The following is a 22789-nucleotide window of genomic DNA, read 5'->3' on the forward strand; positions in this document are numbered from 1 at the left end:
AAAATACATTAACTTTATAAAATTCGAAATTTAATCTCAAATATTAAAAGAATACAGAGTTGACACACCAGATAAAAATGAAATGACAACTTACTAGTTATTATATCATATATTTAATTAATTAAGTAAGTAGCAAAGGATGAATAATAGACCAAGATATGCACTGGCATGCACAGTATATGATGTAGATTTTAATTTTATTTTGCTTTAATTTGGAGACTACTCTCCTAGTTGACTTTTTTAAACTGTCACAGTCCATTAAAAGAAATATAAAAATACATTTATATAAAGATCAAAAATAAGCAAAATTAATTTGCTTACAGATCAATTCAATAGCGATACTACTACAAAGGAAAGCAAGAAAGTGATTACCGTAACAGTCAGATTAGTGGTTACACCTACAGGAAGAGGTGTTTATGATCAGAAATAGCCACCAAAAGGGGTGCTTCTGGGGTGCTATAATCCTAACCTCGGTGGTGGTTACAGAGATGTTCACTTTATAATTATTCATTAAACTGTACATATGTTTTAGGCAAAAAAATATATGTTTAAAAATCTCATGGTTGTATTCCTGGTGGGTCATGGAGGGGGGAAGAAGACATACATATTCATGGCTGAATTTGAAAAACACTAGAAAGATAATTCTAAGTTAACTGTATCATAAGGAAGAAAAAAATAGCAAGTAGAAAATCGGCCATTTAAGAACTTTAAAAGAAGTTCCAGAGGATCATGCAGACTCCACACATAACCTTCCCATTTCCCTAAACCATTCATACCTTGGGACTCCCAGATCAAACTTTATATTTTGCAATATAAAGATTCTAAGATGCTATAATATAACATGAGTATGTTAAAGACTGCTTTACTATCATAGCTTGAAAATATGATCATTACAGCTACAGCATAATGACAGATGCTCTCTACCTTCGGAGAACTGCATTTTTCCTGCAAATGAAAGAGATATATACTAGAATCCAAGTATCTTAAATGATTACCTTCCTGGAGTAGGTAGGGGATAAACTTTTGCTTTTTCTTGGTTTACCAGAAACAATAATTTAAAACCATCATGATAGTATTAACAAAATATCCAGTTTGGCAAAATCATTTCGTTGCATATGTATAAAAGTCAAATGATGACCCTTTAAGATTTAAATTCAAGGAAAAATACCAATTACAGCTAAAGCAAGCCATTCAGAACAAGATAACATGAGATAAGTAGATGACATAATCCTTTAAACTTAATTCAACATGATATGCAGCATCACCAGGCTTCCATCTACTCTTAAAAGCCTTTTTCAAAGATCTCAAGTCAAAACATAATTTATAGATAATACAAATAGTTTCCTTCTGACTTACTATACGAAATAATTTTTAAATTTTTTAAAAATTTTATTGTTATGTTAATCACCATACATCACATCATTAGTTTTTGATGTAGTATTCTATGATTCGTTGTTTGCATATAACACCCAGTGCTCCATGCAGAACGTGCCCTCCTTAATACCCATCACCAGGCTAACCCGTCCTCCCACCCCCCTCCCCTAGAACCCTCAGTTTGTTTTTCAGAGTCCATCGTCTCTCATGGTTCGTCTCCCCCTCCGACTTCCCCCCTCATTCTTCCCCTCCTGCTATCTTTTTTTTTAACATATAATGTATTATTTGTTTCATAAGTACAAATCTGTGATTCAACAGTCTTGCACAATTCACAGCGCTCACCATAGCACATACCCTCCCCAATGTCTATCACCCAGCCACCCCATCCCTCTTCACCCCCCACCATTTCAGCAACCCTCAGTTTGTTTCCTGAGATTAAGAATTCCTCATATCAGTGAGGTCATATGATACATGTCCTTCTCTGATTTACTTATTTCACTTAACATAATACCCTCCAGTTCCATCCACGTCATCGCAAATGGCAAGATCTCAGTCCTTCCTGGCCTTTCTCTCTCTCATACATACACATTTGGATGGTAATGAATACTTTACTGTATTAGGACCTCCATTAAAGTTCATATCTAATTACCATGTTCTTACTTAGTATCACCCGGTCTTATTTTTCTCACTGATAAATGAAGCAACGTCTCCTTCCCACGGGCACATTCTATGACTGAAATCTTCACACCTAATCTCTAATCTTTCATAGCTCTAATCGAAAGGAAAATATCCACTGTCCTGGCAAAATAGGCAAAAAACAAAATATTTCAGAAAGAAAGGTCAGCCACGGAGAACCACCTTTAATTCATATAGCTGCCAAAACAAGTTATAGCATTAATCCTGAGAACGGATAAAGTATAACGAAATAGGCACAAGCATTATGTCAGCAAATCACCAGGTCATGACTAGCAACACTACTATCATTCTAACATGTAATCTACTTATCACAAAGACTAATTTCTTCTACTTCAAGTCATCCGTAAGTCATTTTCTCAAACAAGAGACCTTGGTGTCTCTTCTCTCCCTTCGTCATTTAGAACATGTTACAATGTTAATGGTTGTTTCTCTCTCCATAGCTTCAAAATCTCCTGGTCCATAAGTCAAATCCCTCAGTTTTGGACACCTGCCATTCTGATTAACGAAGCATTGTTCATCAGCTTCGTGATAGTGGACTCTTTATTCAATCCAAAATTTTAAAAATTAACATTAATTCTCATCACCTGCCACTATGACCTCCCAATATTCCCTATTTTAAATCATCTGAACTAAATTGACTAGCTCACATAATGTAACTTTAGTCTAAATTAGTGTCCATATAATACCTAGAATTCAACTTACCTATACTTCAGTACTTCTCAAATCACAGCATGTCAGGTAAACAAGTCACAAAACAAACAGGGCACATGATGGCTCATTTAGTGCAACGGCAACTTAAGATACTTTTTTTTTACACTTAAACATACTACAGAATAGACTTTAAAAGCTGCATGAATGTTTAAAAAGATTTTAAGGAAGTTTCAAAAATGAATACTTTGGATACTCTTTCATCTGTCCAAGTATACCGTTGGAAAAGGTTGACAAGGTACTGTTTTAGGCAATTTTCACTGAAGATGTAACTATTACATTCATATTCTGGTCTGTCCTGGACAACTCTGGAAATTGGAATTTTTTTCCAATGAACTTTATATGAGAAAAATGTTTTACAGAAGTAACCACTGTGACCACAAATATATATATATAGCAGCGTCAATCACATGTTGTATCAACAGGAAAAATGAATTCTAGTAAAACAAATCACATTCCACCATGGCCCCATGAACAATGAGGAAAAACGATCTTTAAAAGAAACTAGAAATATGCCACTCAAAAATATTTGCCTTTTAACCCTGGCATGTTCCAAAAGCAGAAACTGTCTTGGCAAAGGGCAATATGATGCATAAAAAAGGTCAAAGAATTTCAAGTACAAAGAAAAGTTTTGGTCTCAACTCAGCTACTTCCTAGTCTCTAAAATTAGCAAAATAACATGATCAGATGGGTATGAAAGCTCTGTAAACAGTAAGTAGCATAAATCATTCCCTTCTCTCAGACTGTACCAACAGGGACTAATGGCTTCTCTTATCAGGTATTTTCATTAATATGGGTAGCAAAAATTTTCTTCTTTACTACTAATGCTCAACAAGCAAGTCTAAAAACTATAGCAATAATGAAAAGACAAAATTTTACAATACACCTACATGCTTTAGACAGTTTTCTCATTTATAACTTAAGTTTACATTCTAAAAGGGGAGAGGGAGAACACTTTATAACAATGTATCAAGTGGGCCAAAAGTTATACTGAAGTTAAACCTAACAAGTGACAAACCAAAAATGCAGAAAGACAGGACACAAGAGTGTAAAAATCTACAATTAATAGTCTTCCATTGCCAAAGTCAACAACGCTGAACAAGACCGAGGGTAATTTGTTAGACGCGTATGAGAACGTTTGACAATTTTATGTCATCACTTGAATTATAAAGGACTGGGATCTTGCTGCAATTATATACAGTCCTCTCCATATAAACAGAAGGTAGAAATGAAGTGATTACCTCAAAACCAAACATGATTAATTTAACGTGACAAAGTACCTTCAGTTAGAGTACGCTGCACACTAGTTAAAACTCACTGATTAAATTTGACCTTATCAAGTGAAGACTGTTGCAAAAAATTATTTGAGCACTAGGCTTTTTCCTGTTTTTTAAATCAATTTGAAAGGACAAAAGTAAAATAATAAAAACAAAAATTAACACTGCCTTTCAAGGTTTAAAAACATCTAAGGTGAGTGCCCTTAGTTAGCATTTTTATGTAGAAGAAAATTGTCAGAAACATCCTTTGATCATTCTCTACTTCTTCTCCCAAGTATCACATAGACGCCTACAGAAATATTATAAATCTGGAAAGAGTACTGGAAAAAAAAAGATTTTCTTAAATAAATTAAACTTAAAGGAAAGCAAATGCAAAATGACAACAGGTCTCAATTTTGCCACTAAGATAGAAATGACTGGTTTATTATGTGGCCCCCATTATTAGAGTACTTTCTCTATATTTTCTTCTGAACAGTGTTTCAAGCCATCATAACCATCATATGGTGCAAGTACTACTTACGGAGGCCACAAAATAAAGAATACTGATGTCATTCATTCTACTTTCTAATATCAAGACTTACAATTACAAAATCTACAGGTACTATTTCTATTTTTTACATGTATTACTGATGTGCCTGGCACATAAATGTTATTACTAACTCAAATAATTACATTAAGTGCTGTGATTTCTAAGACCTTCAGTGTTACTAATTTAAATTATTATATGCCTTACTTCCCTCAAAATACTAAAAGACAAACATATACATGAGAAGTAACTGACTGGAAGAGCATGAAAAAAGCATACTTTAACATGCAACAGAGGCCTCTTATTCATTGTGATAGATGTTGGTAATTGTTAGTGATATGGACTGAATTGTGTCCCCCCAAAATTCATATACTGAAGCCCTAACCCACAATATGACTGTACTTGGAGACTGAGCCTTAAAGGAGATGATTAAAGTTAAATGAAATCATAAGGGTGGGGCTCTAATCTAACAGGACTGATGTCCCTGTAAGCAGAGAGAGAACCAAGAGTATGTGCATACAGAGGACATAGCAAGAACGTGGCTACCTGCAATCCAGCAAGAGGTCTCATCAGAAACCAAACCTGCTGGCACCTTGACCTTGGACTTCCAGCCTCCTGAACTATAAGAAAATAAACTTCTGTTATTTAAGTCACTCAGTCTGTGGTATTCTGCTATAGTAGCCCAAACAGACTAATACTACAGTTAGCTAATTGAAAAAGTCAGTAAAAGCAGGAAAAAATGAAAACGTTTTCTAAATATGCTGAACATCTTAACTTAAAAAACCGAATATTCATTTATCAATCTTTTGATACAGAATCAGGACTGAAAAAGATTTTCAGTTTTGGCTTCTGTAAAATGATGCAAGAACTTAAAGACTCTTAAAAGCAATCTGGGTAGGGAAACCTAGAATGGGCTAACTTTTTTCCAACCCTTTATAGTCATCTCACCCATTCCCAGTCCAAGAGTCTTTCTTCGCAACTCACTTTATCCTATCTTTCTGAAGTATTGCACTTAGCTTTTCTAGAAATGACAACTTTATTCTCACACTCACATTTCACTGGTCTAACTAGCATTTAGTTAGACTACATAATTACCATACCAAATATAACTGACTTAAACAGTTCACAAAACAAACACAACTGATTCATGGCAAACAGACAATTCAGCTGGCAGGTACAGAAGTGTACAGACATAGTAGAGATCAAGCAAGTCAACAGCTGGAAGTATCTGACATGTTATAGGCATAAGTATTGGTGTTTTAGAACAAAAATGGCCAGTACTAGTTAATCAACTGAATTTGAAATGGAGGTTAGTTAAGAGGACTTCTACTGTATATCCAAATAAATGTTGTCCAGCCAAAACTGTCACTTCAGAAGGTTGTCATTGTGTCAAACAACTTGGAAACCCCTCTTTTAGAATTTCTGAATCTTCTTAATGTTTTAAATATTTAATGGTAGATCATCATCCTTGGAACAGGTTCTGATTTCCAAAAAACAACAATTAAATGACCAGTCTGCTATAAAATGTGAGCACCAAAGTCCAGTAACACAATTTGAAGAAAAGCAAGGTGTTACTATACAGCAAAATAACTGTTTAATATTAATATATTTTTTAAATATAAGTCTAAAAGTTTCAAGAATATACAGAATAATTATGATATAAATATGAGTACAAGATGCCACCCCAAGGATATTGTTTGAATATAAACTTGTTTTAAAAATGACAACCACTTATGTTAATTCTATCACATATACCTGTATATAAATACACAAATACATACACACCTACACAACCACCCCTGAGTGAACAGATCAACTATTTATATGCATAAACGGCTTACGCTTTCTGAAATGCCCTGATACTGGAGCCTGATTACTGAAGAGAGTTTATGTCACATTGAATCTTATTCGGTAATGAAAAGGAGTCACTAAAGTTTTGGCATAAAGAAGTTAGGAAGCGTCATTTAACAAGAACTAGAGGTGTGAAAAATGGAAAAAAGATAATTTAGGAGATGATCAGCACAAACCAGGTATATGGTGATAAGATCTAAGTTAGAGACAGATAGCAAATGAAAACTAAAAGGACAAAAACAAGAAATATATAATAATATATTCAAAAAGCACTATATAAATATTAGTTTTCATTACTGTGAAAGAATCCTTAAGCTATGAATTAGATGAAAAAAAATCAAATGTGGAGATGAGTATGACAAAATCTTCAGGCAGTAACACTCTGTTCTTTTCTGCTTACCCTACAGACCAAAAACATAGATGGGGCTTACTCAAGTTTAGTGAATTTGGGAAAGCTATGGTTGTCAATCCAGACAAGTACAGCCCAAGGAGCATTCTGTAGATTTAATTAAGCTCCATTATGAGGCATTTTTCATATCAATTCTGATCTGGATATGAAATAACAGATGTTTTGTTCTTCTCAAGAAGTGTGTGTGTGTGTGTGTGTGTGTGTGTGTGTGTATTAGAGAGAGAGAGAGAGAGAACAGGTGTTGGGCCCTAATAGATAACAGCAAATTACTTTTTCCATTATATAAAGTGACATTTTCTCTTCAGAATAGTCTGTAATCGAGTAGGTCTTGCTTTTGGAGAAAAAATGGTAACTAGTATATTGCTAATTAAACAACAGTTGTTTAATTAAGTGTGCTTTTTTTTAACTGCACTAGTGGCAAAGATGAGAAGTTAAGGTCAACTTCTATTTCTATTCTGCTATTCAACTTCTATATCGAACTCCTACCTCCTAAATTCCACCAAATCCCACAAATCTCTTGAACTTCTGCCTCTTCCTGAATTCGATAACTTTTTAAAAATCAAGGACTAACAATTCCAAACTCCATTACAAGAAAACTAAAAAAATCTTTGGATTCTTCCAGAATTTATCCAAAAAATACTAGGATAATTTACCTCAAATTTCTTCACCTTTTCCATTGTTATCAAGCGCCTTGATGTGTGACTGGAAAGCTTCTGCTCACAGTTGCTAATAAGTTTCAGGCAAGGGTGCCAGGGTACCATCTCTTCAGTGTATCTGAAGAAAGAACAGCTGACTTTTAGGAACACTCACATGCAAAGACCACACAGGATCATCACAGAGTTATCCAATGTGGTAAGGACATCCCCCCACTACATGCTGTTCCATTTTATTTCACATAGGCTAACTGTCCAGACAATCCATAAACAATCTGTATTTTTTTTCATTTTATTATGTTATGTTAATCACCATACATCATTAGTTTTTGATGTAGTGTTCCATGATTCATTGTTTGCGTATAACACCCAGTGCTCCATTCAATACATGCCCTCCTTAATACCCATCACCGGGCTAACCCATCCGCCCACCCCCCTCCCCTCTAAAACTCTCAGTTTGTTTCTCAGAGTCCATAGTCTTTCATGGTTCGTCTCCCCCTCCGATTTCCCCCCCTTCATTTTTCCCTTCCTACTATCTTTTTTTTTTTTTAACATATAATGTATTATTTGTTTCAGAGGTACAGGTCTGTGATTCATCAGTCTTACACAATTCACAGCAATCTATATTTTTAAAAAGCAAAGTATTTCAATATTACCACATCCAAAAAAAAAAGTAGTTTAAATTATTTTACCTGTAGACTGAGAATATGTTTTATGGAAGAATACCAAGCGTTTAAACCACAAAAATACAAGACAATGACTCTACCCTAAAGGATTCCAGAAGAGCACGTAAGACAGAAATATATTCTACAACAACCCCCTGACATTCATGAGGGACTGATTCATGTGGAGATTTTTATAAATTCCCAAAGAATAATGTCCACTCAGCATATACTTGCCCTATAAAATGAAGTGTCCCTGCAAAATTTTAATGACATCTTAAGACCTCTATTAACTTTGTATATACAGGACTAAGGTTAGATTATTCAAATAAACTACCAATAAAATAAGCGCTCCATGGTCACCTTAACCATGAAATAAAATCAAAGCCACGATCGTGAGCAGGGGTGACTGCTGCTACACAGCACACATACTATGTGAATGGAGAGGACATCTCGAAAGCAGGACAGTCAGGGTGCAGGAGTTCAGAACCTGACATCTGACAGGTTGTTGGCATCACTCCTGGTAGAAGAAACAGGTGACAGACGAGGGGGAAACGGCTATGGAGCAGAATGCTGAAGAACAGCAGCGGAGGGGTCTCACTAGGTATGGGTACCACTAAGAACACTGTAGATTGCCAGTTTTTATTTTTCCTTTGCAAATCTTGATACCTTTCTAGATAGTCTCCGCAAACATTTATTACATGGGAAATTTTAAAGCTCTGGTCCAAACTGGGAAAGGTGCCAATCAGCACTTCCTGTAAAGGACCACCATCTCAGCTAGCCTGTTCCAATGCGTCAACATGGTTTTCACTGCCACTCTTACTGACTTCTCTAGCCCCTCTGACCTTCAATGAGCTCTCCCTCATTACCTCAACCACATGCTCAAAACCTTCATCACCCACTTACCAGGCAACATTCATAATGCACCTCCACTGTATTATCAGTGGAAGGAATTCTCTTGAAGTCATTCTCTGCATCCTTCCTTAGGGCTTTCCATTAAGTAATGAATGACCATTTCAGTTTTCGCCTGATCTAACAATTCTCTAATGTTCACTATATAGTCAGAAATGTTGTATTTCTCATAACATTAGTTGACCTCAAATCTGGAATCTTCACACGAAGCATTTACGATACGAAGGATACATTCTACACCATGGTTAACAGAAAGAAGAACAGCCTTGACCTTAAGCTTGAAAAAGCAGGGTTTGTGGATGTATGAAATAGTATTTGTCAAACTTAGTTATGTACCCTTGTTTCAAAGGAAAAAAAAAATCTTATTTCCTCGCAGACTTGACTTAAAGTATTCTTATTAAAATGTAACGTAAAGATATTTAAGTGAGATATAAAGTTCATATGCTTATATCCTTTATATAACTATAAAACCAAAACAAATTTACAAATCAAATCTAAAAGTACAAAACCAATACAATTTTAATTGATACTGATGACCCAAATGATGCTAAGCTGCTGAAACTGAGTCACCAGGCATTTGGCTTAAGAGCAGAAAAACAAATTTGTGTTTTAGATTACCTTTTCAGCTTGATCTTTGAGTTCAAGCATGAAAGAACATCATTTGGGTAATCATTATCATTAACAGGCTTGTTTTTAACCACTGCCCTATTATACTAGAACCAATCAATTTAGCAGTATACTCCCAAAACACCATGCTAAGAATTTTAAAATATCAGTTAACAAAAACTTCTTTACTATATGTGTCCTAATATATTTCATACAAACATACTGCAATATACTATTGCAAACTGTTAAAAATAGAAGCCATAAATCCGTACTACGCCTGGGTCATTATGATAGTATGGTATGCTACCTTAATTTCATTTTTATTACTATAGCCCTACAATCCAAACAATCTATTTAAAACCTAAATCAGCCACAATAGGAAAATCCACAGAGACAGATAAGTGGCTGCCAGGGGCAGAAGTGGTGGTGAATGCTTATGTGTATGGGGTTTCTTTTGGGGTGACAAAAATGTTCCAGAATTAGAAAGCGGTAATGGTTGCACAACTTTATGCATATACTAAATACCATGGAGTTGTAAACTGTAAAAAGGTGACTTGCATGATATACAAATTATATTACATCGTTTTTTAAAAAGCAAAACTGTGCGCATAGACCCCTAGCTTCTCCATGAATCAATTTTGACACTCATTTTCCTATGAACCTTCACGCCTCAAGCTATTTCCAAGTGTCACTAGAATTTCACCTCCCATTTGAGAAACAGATTTTGCACTAATTAGAGCACTCACTGAAAACAGTTCAAAGGATCACTTTTTCTTGTTTCCTAGTTAAGAGATGAAAAACATGAGCACTGGGTTTTACACGCAATTAATGAATTGTTGTACACTATATCAAAAACTAATGATGTACTATATGTTGGCTAACTGAACATAAAAAAAAGAAAAAAGAAAAACATGTTCTTTCACTGCTCTGAGCTACTCCAAAATTCACTTTACTAAAGTTTATTCCCTATGTAAATCAAACCATCATATTATATACACCTTAAACTTACACAGTGAGGTATGTCAATTATTTCTCAATAGAATTGAAAAAAAATGTACCCCCCAAATCCTACACTGGGGCATACTTTATTAAGCTTCTTTACTTTGTCAACGTTTTTATCACAAGCAGTAGCAGTGGGATTTCTACTAAAGAACATCTTTCATAAAGAAATGCAGTTTCTAATCACCTCAAGAGAGTTATCTGTGTCTAATGCAAATTAGAAAAGAACACTATGGATACATAAAGCCTGAGCAGACAGCTGCACTCAGTAGCTTAGCAATTCCTGTAACATCAAACACACGTGAGTTGAATTTATGCCATCCAAATGACTATCACACAGACCTTCAGGGTCACTTGCAAGTAGCTAAAACTGAATAATAAACCCATAAACACCAACAGCTTACAGTAATTTTATGTGGTCAGTCTCTATGAGTGATAAGAATAAACTACTATGACAGCACAGATGAAAGATTAATTCTGCTGAGAAGGGTTGGAAAAGTATCATAGAGGTGGTGACAGTTAAGCCAGGTCTTGAAAGATGACTAGAATTTTATCAGCTGAGGAAAGAAGAAATGGTTTATCAAGCAATGGGGACAGAATAAATAAAGGTGAAAAGATACAAAGTGTACAGAGCATCTTGATACTGGCAAAAAATCCAATACACTAGAGTGGGGAAAATCTATATTCGAGGAAATACAGCAAGTTTGTTGAGTAGCAATTTCTTCACTGCAATTTAAATTACCAAACAGAAAATCCTTTTTCAGTTATCAGCTCTGACAATTTTTCACAAATAACTAAGCTTTTAGATAATACTTTATTTTTATTATGTCTTACCCTTTTCAAAATGCCCTGGGTTTAAAGAATACCTGAACTTGATTATAATATGTAATTCTTATTTTTTTTAAAGATTTTATTTATTCATTTGAGACAGAGATACGGAGAGAGAGCATGAGCAGGGAGAGAGGCAGAGGGAGAGGGAGAAGCAGACTCCCCGCTGAGCAGGAAGCCTGATGCAGGGCATAATCCCAGGACCTGGAGATCATGACCTGGGCCGAAGGCAGACACTTAACTGACTGAGCCACCCAGGCGCTCCTATAATTCTTATTTTTAAACTTGAATCGAGTAACAGAATTTGTTTGAATAAATGAATTCAGTAGTAGGACTAAAAGCCTATATTTACAACACCAAAAGTAAAAAAGTTTTAAAATTGAGCTGTGCTAATGTATAATTTTAAAATGAAATCTTCATTCTTAGTTCAACAAAAAGCCATATTTTTAAGACAACATAATCAAACTAATTCTAAATTGTTTAATTCAGAAGCAAGAACATTATTTCAAACTTTTGCAGATGATTTTGGTCTTAAATTCCTAATAATATTGTGCTATTTCAAAAGAACAAAGATTTTGTATGACATACAATACAGAAGTGAAAATAATTCATTTCCTAATGAACACTTACTAAGTTCATTAATAAGTTAACAGTAATAATAATTAATACTTCATTAATAAAATCACCTTAGGCTAAAGGGAAGGAGACCATATTCTTCCTATAACTGCCCTGAGGTGACCTCTGAAAAATGGTTTGCTATTCACTTGACCCAGAAAAACCCTACAAAATCACGTAAATCAAGAGGTTCAAATCTTCATGTTCACTTTAAGAACACACATGAAATTGCCCACGCCGTCAAGGCAATGCATATCTGAAAAGCCACCAAGTATCTGAAGGCTGTCACACTGCAGAAGCCATTTTATCTCTACACTGGTGGAGGTGGTAGGTGTGCCCGGGCCAAAGAGTTGGTGGCCCAAAAAGAGTGCTGAATTTTTACTGCACATGCTTACAAATGCAGAGAGTAATGCCAAATTTAAGGGTTTGGATGTAGATTTTCTGGTCATTAAGCACATCCAGATGAACAAAGCCCCCAAGATGTGACATAGAACGTACAGGGCTCATGGTCAGATTAACCTATACGTGAGCTCTCCCTGCCACCCTGAGAGGATCCTGACTGGAAAAGAGTAGACTGTTTCTAAACCAGAAGAGGAGGTTGCACAGAAGAAAAAGATACCCCAGAAGAAACTGCAGAAACAAAAATTTACTGCCTAGGAGTAAATTCTGCATAAAATAAATGCAAATAAAAGTATAAACAGAAAAAAAAACAAAGGGAAGGAAAAACAGAAGTCTAGTAATGAACATCAGAGGACGTGGACATAACTTTCTCCAGGGATGAAGTCAGGGAAGTAAATATAGTCTTCCCATGTGTGTGTTAGCCACATACCTGGACGAAATCTTTCCCTTGATAAACATCTAAGGTAAAAAAGGTGGTAAAAACATGTATCCCTTTTCTACTTCTAAAATATCCCTCTGATAATATGCATTTGGAAATTTTCCCTTGTTGAAAATTATTAAAATCAAGAAGTCACTGAGAAAATATCCAGTGTCCATTTTGTAAGATCTTTAGAAATACTAAAAATACTTAAAAGTACCTCCAATTTAATTTTGTATAAAGAGAAAGGAAAAAAACAAAAGAACTACAAAAGATATTCTTAAGTACATTCAACTTCAATTATAATTAAATAATAAAGTACAGAATAGTGGACAGTCAGAAATGCCAAAAAATAAGAAGTACACAAAAACTAATGGGGATATTTCAAAAGGACAGAGGAACCACCTCAAATTGACTCCCACTGATCAAATCTGAGACAATTTGAGCAACAAAATAGTGACAGTAATGAATTATAACCCAATGAATAATATAAGCATCCATGATTTCATAGCAAAATAAATTAATAAATTTGTAAACAAATGGGGGAAGAAGGGAAAACTCTTCCTTACAGTAGGATGCCAACTTACAAATGCAGAAGGAATGATGGAACACAAAAGCCATCATTGTAGTGGTTGTCAACAATGGAGTTGTCAATGTGAATAGTGATTTGATGAAGAACAAGATACTGATGTAATCTTGGGATATCTCCCCCATGAAATACTAATCAAAGGAGAAAATGATGGCTCACAGTGGAGAACCCTAACAGAGAACAAAATGATCAGATGATCAAGTTTCAGATCCCTAGTAGGGGTTAACTCCATGTGCCCCATGATGCAATGCATGAAAAACACAGTATAATTTTTGTGGTGTTCCTACCAAGGGCACTACCTAAATCTGGTCATAAAAGAAACATCAATTTTCTCTCTGACCCTCCTTGCCACCTCCCTCTCTAAAAAAAACAAAAACAAAAACATCAGATGGACCCTGATTGAAGGCCAACCTTTAATATAAGCCATATACTCTACAAAACTGTCAACGACACAAAAGATAAGAAAAGAATGGGGACATATTCCAGACTGGAGGAGAACGACATGATGGGTTAATAGAGCACATTTTCTTAGATGGACCGCTACTGGTAAAATTTGAATAGGGTCCATAAAATGGACAGCAGTGTTATCAATGCTGATTTCCAAACTTGGAGGGTTGATTGTGGTTTGACAAGAATGTTCTTATTTCTGAGAAATATAATGAAGTATGTAGGGGTTATGGGGAATCATTATCTGCAACTTCACAAATAGTTCCAAAAAAGATGAATTGATAATGGGTATGTGATTAATGTAATGGGTAAGGAAAGAAGATACAATACGTGTATATTAATAGTTGGAAAATCTGGATGAGGAGAGTTTTTCGTGTTACATTTGAAACTTTTATGTAAGTCTGAAATTACCTCAAAATAAATTTAAAAATTTAGTCCTGAAACTTGAGTTAAAACAGTAAGCTTCTCTCTCTTTCTCTCTCAAATAAATAAATAAATCTTTCATTAAAAAAACAGGGTAGGGGGACACCTGGGAGGCTCAGTTGGTTGAGTGTCCAACTCTTGGTTTCAGCTCAGCGATCTTGGGGTCATGGGGTCCAGCCCTGCATCAGGCTGCAAGCTCAGTGGGGAGTCTGCCTGGGATTCTCTCTCTCCCTCTCCCTGACCCCTTCCCCACTCTGCATGCACGTGTGTACATGCACACTTTCTCTCTCAAATAAATAAATCTTAAAAAAAAACAGTAAGCTTGCTGCTGGAATTCAGCTTGTCTAAGGCAGGAACCATTTTTGTATAGAAACAAACAAAAGTGATCTTCTCCAAAAATATTAGTACAACTCCATCTATCACTTCACATAGCAGGCACCTGAGATCTGGCAGACCGCTGAATTAAGTGAACACAGCCACAGGAATAAGGAAACCAAACAGCCAGCTAGCTACTAACTGTAGACAAGTCACTTCACCCCTTGGAATTTATTTTCCTTATTTCTAAAGTGAAAAGATTAAATGAGATTATCACTAGCAGCAAAACATAAGGCCAGTATTAAGGAGCCTGGGCATGAATGCGTACACTCTTATCAGCTGATAAACAAATGCGTGACTAAAGTCAGGCCATGGTAACTTCCAACACAACATTTATAAAACAAAAAACAGCACAACTTCCAACTGCTGAGGACCATCCCCATTTTGTAAAGATAGTAACACTGTTTTAAAATGCTTTCTGTACAATTATGTATAGTAAATATAGGAACTAAAACAATTTTTAAAAAGATTACTATGGCAGATTAGAGAAACAGCCAAATTTTGAGCTTGATATTAAATTTTCTTTCAAATTTAAAGATCCTGTCTTATTCAAGACATCTTGTGTTTCATTGTTGATGTACACAGCTCTGCTTATAATTAATAATTACTGAATAATAAAACCCAAACCAACAATGTGGAACATAATCAGGGCTTTAAATACAAGCACAGCTTTTATTTTGGTGTTAGCTTTTAAAAAAGATTTATTGCATTTAAGGTGATCATAATAGCCAATATATGTTAAAGCTAGCTTGGAGCAGATGAATCCCTCAACTAAATTCATATATTTCTGTCACATGTTCTTTGTTTTGTTCTTTTTAATGACTATTTAAAAATGTAAAAAACCATCTTAGCTCAACCCATCTTAGCTCAAGTGCCTTATAAAAACAGGTGAGGACCATATCTGGCCCACAGGCTATAGTTTGCCAACTCCTGATGTAAAATAAAAAGGTCAAAGCAATTCAATCAATAAGAGGAAGGGGCCCGTTTTATACACATATGTAGGTAAACAAAGACTATTATAAACATTAAACACAAAGATATTTACCTGAATCCAATTAAAAATAGGGAAAAAATGTTAGATTTACAAATACCATAACAAAAGTGAAATTAAAAATAAAATTAGTTAACATTACATACTCTGGTGTGTACACTGGTAACCAGTAGACTAGTCTTCCACCTAACACGAGGGTCTCAGCTGCAAAGTTTAACAGGTCAAAAAACATATCACTCAGATGATAACTCAAGGAAACAGGAACATGGCTTTCTGGACTAGAAAAAGAAAACAAAATTTCAAAATCAGTGAAAAACCTTAAGACTGTTAAACAGCTAATTAAAAAGAACAACATGCTTCTTCTCAAAATAGTAACATATCATATTTAACTTTCACTTACCATTTTTCCATTCCCTTTGGTATTTCCTTCTGAGAACCTGTTCTTCTTGTAGATTCTCTGATACCATATGGAGCTAGACAGAAAACACAAATAATGTGGATAGTCAAAAGTCACCTCATCACCAGTTAGGTGTAGATGGGTATCATGGGCCTCCAGATGGGACACTCGGAGAGGAACACATCGCCACCTGTGCAATATTCCAGCCGAGAATGCATAACACAAGGAACATTCTATTTAAAACATTGGGAGGGACAACAGGCCACCATGTTCTTGAAAAATGCCAATGTCATAAAAAGACAGAGAAAGGCTGTGACAGTGTGACAAACTAAAAGAGATATTACCAAATGTAATACCTGACACCAGATTGGATACTGTCCCAGAGGGAAAAACAAAGAAATAAAGGGATATTACTGGGTGACTGACAAAAGTGGATGACAAAATAAAATTAAACTATTGCATTGACTTATTGAAAATGTTAACTGTACTCTGGCTACCTAAGAGACTATCCCCATTTTACACACTGAAGTATAGGGGTAAAAGGCCATAGTGTATCCAACTCACTCTCAATGGATTAAAAAAAAATACTTTATATAAATATATATACAGAATGAGAACAAACATTAAATTGGATTGTTAATAGAAAGTCACCCAATTTTTATAAAGTAGATTCAAACTGACAGTGTAATGCCTTGATAATTTTTCTTTTGTTAGGTCTGAAACCACCTGAGTTACCAAAGAACTGAAGTGAGCTAAGATGGAACGGTTGAGATACACTTGCCACTATTTACAGACTTACTGCAAAATATGGTAGAAAAGGCCAAACTATTCTTAGATAGGATGCCTGCAAAGCCCAGAACTCATGGGGCACAGGAAAACAAGTTCTCATTCACATTCCTGAAGCCCAGTGGGTTCACAAGCCTATTGGCTCAAAAAATCCCAAATTTCTTGTAACTCTAGAAAGGGAATGTCAGTGAAAACATGTGCTACAAAAAAACAAAACAAAACACCAAAGCTTACACATGGAGAATTATGTGATATCTAAAACTCTCTTCTTTGGGGCACCTGGGTGGCTCAGTCAGTTGAGCGTCCGACTCTTGGTTTCAGCTCAGGTCATGGTATCATGGTTGTGGGACTGAGCCCCATGTTGGGCTCCATGCTCAGTGGGTAGTCTGCTTGAAGATTCTCTCCGTCTGCCCCTCCCCCCACTCATGGTGGGGGGAAGAGGGGGCGGGCACATGCTTTCTCAAATAAATAAATCTGTAAAAAAATAAAAACTCTCTTCTTTGACATCTGACACTAATTGCAAATGACATTTTGGCTCCAGTTGGTATACTAATAGCCAATTATAGTAAAAAATTTAAAACAAATATATGCTCCAAAAAATAAACTGAAGAGAAAAAGGAAAGACAGATTAACCTATATAATTTAAAAAACCAAAACAGCAAACTCTTAACTACTTAGTTAAATTGGTGTCCTGCCTTATATTCACAATTTTTTCCTTCTCACTATGTGAAGAAGTCTGGGGGCAGGGGGAGAATACTAAAACAAGCTGGCATTTTTCTGTGTTGATAGATTTTCTACTTTAAATGTAAATGACTTTAGGAAACTAATCCTACTCTTACTTTTGTATAAAAATAAACTTACGATCAGTGATGATTGCATCAAAATATGTGCCCTTCCTCCAGGAAGGTTTAGATGCATCTGAAACCAGGACATCAAGGTAATACTTCTCTAAACCATATTGACGAAGATTTGCCCTAATGTTTTCATCTGGTCCTCTCCATTTCTGGTTTTTCCTACTAGCCTTTCCTGAAGGGAAAGAAAAAGGAATACAGAAACTACTAAATCAAATAGAGCATTCTTATTTCTTATTGTTTAGCTAAAATAATGTTTAACTCATCTAAACCTACATTCACTCAAATAAAACTTGATTTCATTTAAAATCATTACTTTATTTACATAGTTATTTTTATTTCAACTTACTACAAAATATATTTTGAACAGTAAAATGTACTGTCTAACTGATCTTGTTCTGTCACCTTTCAAGTAAAACTGCCTTAAACACTCATTCAACACGTACCGAATTGAAAGCATATACAAGTAAGATACAAAGCTGTATAGAACATGGCCCCTTTCCTCCAAGAGCAAATAGCCCCATATAAAATTGGGATGAATCAAATAAATGAAACAGAAATGAAGAGAGCTAACTTGGGAAATGAAGGAGTGCTATGACCATGGAGAGAGGAGGCCAAATGGAGACATTACAGATGAAAAGTTAAAGTGGGAGCTGAAGGAAGAAGTTCAAAAGTTCTGGTTTAGGAGACCGTTGATTAAGATCAGAGAAACCAGGGTGCCTGGGTGGCTCAGTTGGTCAAGCATCCAACTCTTGATTTCAGCTCAGGTCATGATCTCAGGGATGTGAGATCGAGCCCACCACTGAGCTCCACACTTAGCATGGAGCCTGCTTAAATTCTCTCTCTCCCTCTGCCCCTACCCGCCTTCTCTCAAAAAAAAAAAAAAAAAAAAATCAGAGAAACCAAGAGGAAAAACAAGCTTAGGGGAAAAAATGAGATTTGAGATCATGCTTGTCAGCTACCTATAGAACATTCAGAAAGAGCCATTCAGTGGGTAGAGGCCAGAATATATGTACTGAGGAGATATCAGATATGCACTTAAGTTAAATCCATAAGAATGAATGACATTTTTTATTAACCTAGGTGGTAGTTACATGTTTTTTTCTATAATTATTCTATTTTTATATACTCTTCTGTATCTTGATCTACTTCACAATAAAAACGAAACTTAAAAAATCAAAAGAAGAAGAATGACATGACTCTGCATAACATGCATTGTGAGAGAAGTGGTCAAAGAGAGATGCCTGGAAAAAAGCAACATGTTAGCACAGGTCAAAGAAATCCACAGGGCCTTAAGAAGATGGAGATGGAAAGCCAAGAAAGTAAAAGTACCAATGAGGCCATGGTCCAGGAAACCAAGGGAGGCTTTATGAAGGTCAACACTGCCAAATGCTATAGATTTGTGGCCCTAGTAAGAGTTTTCAGCAGGCATGGAAGCTAGAAGATAATGGACAGAAGACAGTGAGAGATGAAGAACAGACAGCAATATTAGTTTGCAAGACGCACTTTGGCAAAAGGAAAGGAAAACAAAGTGGCAGTTAGAGGGTCCCTACAGGATTGATAGGAAAGGTTTTGTATTTTTAAAACAGGAGACTTTTGAGAATATTTGAGAGTATAGAAAGAAATTACAAGCATATGAAACAGAGGGCATATTTAACAGCACCTTGGAAAAGCTCTGAGAAAATTCTACCTCAATCAGAATTTTACCCAAGTAGACTGAAAGGTTATAACATAACTTTCATAAATAAGAATTCTAATAAATTATATAGGACAATCTCCTTAAAGCAAACATACTGCTTCTACTAAAAGCAAACTGGAATAATTCTTCTTAGCACTTTGCTCTAACATATTCCCAAGAACATCTTTTTCTGCTTAGCCCATTTAGGTGAACTTGATAAAATATAACCAATTCTCCTTATGATAAATATTACTAAATTCCTTAGAGTCAAGGTAGGAAAAAAGAGAAGTCATCAACCACAGTATGTCAGATTGTTTCAGGAAAAAAAAAAAAGGTATAATAAATTCTCACCAATACAATAACTTGAGAAAAACTGAGTGGTAAAAAGAAGAAGGGTGTTCAAAGGGCTGATTCTAGTTACAATAATGGAATACCACCATAAATAGAATTTCAAAATCATCAATGAAACTTGACATTTTTAGTACCATTCAGGTATATGTAAATACTTTCTTCGGTTTGATTCAATTCCATCCAATCATGTATCATTAGCAAAGTGTCTAGATTTTAAAATAGTTTCCAAAATTGCCTCCAAAGCAAGCAAATGTTTGTCTTGAGTTAACCTGAGTCTAATGCAGAATCTTCTAAGTTACTGTCACTTTAACTGCTTCAAAGATATTTTGGTTGGTTATGTAATTAAAAACAATATGGTACTCAAGGACTAAAAATCCAGTATTCATGCAACATATGATTATGAATAAAAAATGGTGATAATCTTTAAATAGAAACCGTATATGTGTTATTAACATGGACATGCTTATTAGAAGATGGCTAGTCCCTCTCCTACTTCCTTCCCAAGCCTAAAGTTCACAACCTTGGAGTGTGCCAACTTTTTAAAAATCTCTCTTACTAAGACTGTGGGGAGAGCTTTTTCTTTTTCATCTTTGTGTTCCCCCAGGAGATCACTGTGCACATACTGAATCACTTTGTAAAAAGCAGATATCCGATGAATCTTATTGTTTGTAAGAATAAATAAAACTACATTTTATCACAACTTTGTATCTTAACACTAAAGAAAGATGCATAATGCCATATAAACCCATTTAATTATTTTGAAGGCACACTTGGTACAAGAACAAAGACTGTAACAGTCTAGAACCTCTACTCACCCAAGCCATGAACTGTATTGTAGTCTATGTCTGTCCCATATACATATGCACCAAAATGAGCAGATGCTATCAGAAGGCCACCTGAAAAAAATCACACAGTTATGGTCTGTTAACCAGAAAGTCCCAGACTCTTGTTTCTTCCCCTATTTAATCTGATCCAAAGTCTTATAAACTAGCTGTAGGCAGAGTACCAGAGAGTAGTAACACTGGTCCTGACCATATTTTGCAGGCCTCAGAATTAAACCCCTAAGCTGTGCTCACTACATTGGTCACAATGTAAGGAATTAATGTATGTACTAGCATCACAACTTTAAACATACTACTTAGGAAAATAACTTTTTTTTAATCAAAATAATGTATATTTAGACATTTTCATCTGATTTTGAGAGGTCTATACAAAGCATCTTGCTCCTTACTTACAAATGAGCATATAAAGCTACTATATAAAAGAGTTAGCAATAAATAAATTCTGACAACTGGGCTCAATTCCCATGGAAGCCTGAGTTTCAAATAACTTAAGAGGACATAATTAATATGTAAGACATTAATCCCTACAAAAATTAAAATATTAGGACAAGAAATAGTTATTCCTGTAACCAGTGAAGCAGTTACCTCTTATTTTAAACTGTAAATATGAATTTCTGAATAACTATTATCAAGCATACACAAAAATAATACAATGACTTTTCTGTTTACTTAGTGCTATGATCGAAGTAAGAACAAAAGTCCCAATACAGTCTGACTGGACGAAGTAACTTGGTAGCTGTGCCCAGCTCACATACAAAGAAAAGTCCTAATAAATATTTAAAATTTAATAAAACCCTTTAAAATAAAAGGTAATAATATTTTTAAATTGTTTAAGGAAAAAATCACAAAGTTATTTTAATAATTGTGCTTTCCATTGAACTTTACTTTTTTTATTCATCCAAATTAAAATGCTCTTAGTCCTAATAGCTATACCATAGAAAGGTCTGTCAGTCAAACTGACATCAGAAATTTATTCTCAAACTATGCACAGACTCAGACAAGGGAAAATAACTATATATTTTCCCTTATATCCTTCTCAAAGGTAATCTCTAAAATTAAGATGGGTAGTGCCTCCAGAGGGCCAAGAGCTATAAATTAATAGTATTCCTTCCATAGCCATTTAAAACACAGTCTGGGAACATGCACTTAAATAAATAGACTTTGTTTGTGAAAAATACTGTAACTGACTATTACTACTGGAGTCCATGAAGAAGAGAATGGAGGACTAAAAAAAGTACAGCAGAAACCAAAACCTAAGTTCCTTCATACTAACTTTAAGAAGCATTTGTGTGAGAGGGAAGCTAAGTAAGACCCTATTAGTCTTGTTCTATAAATGGAACCATCCATATTTAAGAAAGATACTGTATTGTGATGACTTGGAATACTCACAAAATCACTTCACCCAAATTACGAGGAATTACTACAATTCTGCCAATTAAGGCAGATACTCACCTAGAAGAACTAGTTGTCAAGGGGAACAGAAAAGCTTTCCTGTGCTTCCTTAAACAGAACCTTATCCATTTGGTTAGAATGAGTTTTGAGAAGACCCAATTTAGAGTACACTGCTGAAAGGAGATGAATAATCTGTTAGACTACATCTGTTAGTTAACTTTGTCCCCTTTAAGCTTTCAAAGTTCTAAATAAAGTCATTATAAATTAGCTTTTCTGAACTGATCACTGGGTAATCGCTGTTAATCATCTAGTTGTTTTCTCAATTAAATTGAAGCATTTTTTGCATTTAGTTATACCTCAGTTGGAGTTTCCCTGAATCTGGTGGAAGAAGAGGTGATAAAGGAGGGGTGAAGCGGTAAGGGGCAGGTAATGTGACTCACCCAATTTCTTATGCTATCAAGTGTACAAATACCACAAACTCAGTGTTCTAATTTCTCCTTACTTAAATAGTAACCACTTTAAGGTTAGGGCAATATCTTATAGGCAAAAGGACACAATAAGTGGAATTTATTTACAATATAGAAACTAATTTGTGATTTTCATCATTAGAGATTTAAGTGAAAAGCCTTACAGAAGTGTAGAAATGAGAGAGTGGGCTTTGGTTTTGCTGAAAGGAGAGGAGAAAAGGAGGAAAAATGGAATACTACTGTATCTACTTTATCCTTTTTCCAAAT

The 22789-nt window shown here is 35.1% G+C and overlaps 1 protein-coding gene across 7 annotated transcripts in view; it reads right to left on the reverse strand.

Moving 5' to 3' along the window:
- TRMT11 (tRNA methyltransferase 11 homolog) overlaps positions 1 to 22789 on the reverse strand; it is a 151513-nt gene that overhangs the window by 108795 nt on the left and 19929 nt on the right. For 6 of the 7 annotated variants that reach the window (XR_004299987.1, XR_004299986.1, XM_032407927.1 and 3 more), the window contains 5 exons: positions 20637 to 20717; positions 17803 to 17967; positions 16159 to 16231; positions 15905 to 16036; positions 7495 to 7615 (listed from right to left, as the gene is read on the reverse strand). Coding sequence is in view for 5 of the 7 variants with exons in the window: in XM_032407927.1 (XP_032263818.1) it covers positions 7495 to 7615; positions 15905 to 16036; positions 16159 to 16231; positions 17803 to 17967; positions 20637 to 20717 (572 nt within the window). In the remaining 2 variants the exon portion in view is untranslated. The remainder of the gene's footprint in view (positions 1 to 7494; positions 7616 to 15904; positions 16037 to 16158; positions 16232 to 17802; positions 17968 to 20636; positions 20718 to 22789) is intronic. The other variant, XM_032407926.1, reaches the window with a different exon arrangement.

Source organism: Phoca vitulina, unplaced genomic scaffold, assembly GCF_004348235.1.
Source record: "Phoca vitulina isolate PV1807 unplaced genomic scaffold, GSC_HSeal_1.0 scaffold9, whole genome shotgun sequence".
In the NCBI taxonomy this organism is placed as follows: domain Eukaryota; kingdom Metazoa; phylum Chordata; class Mammalia; order Carnivora; family Phocidae; genus Phoca; species Phoca vitulina.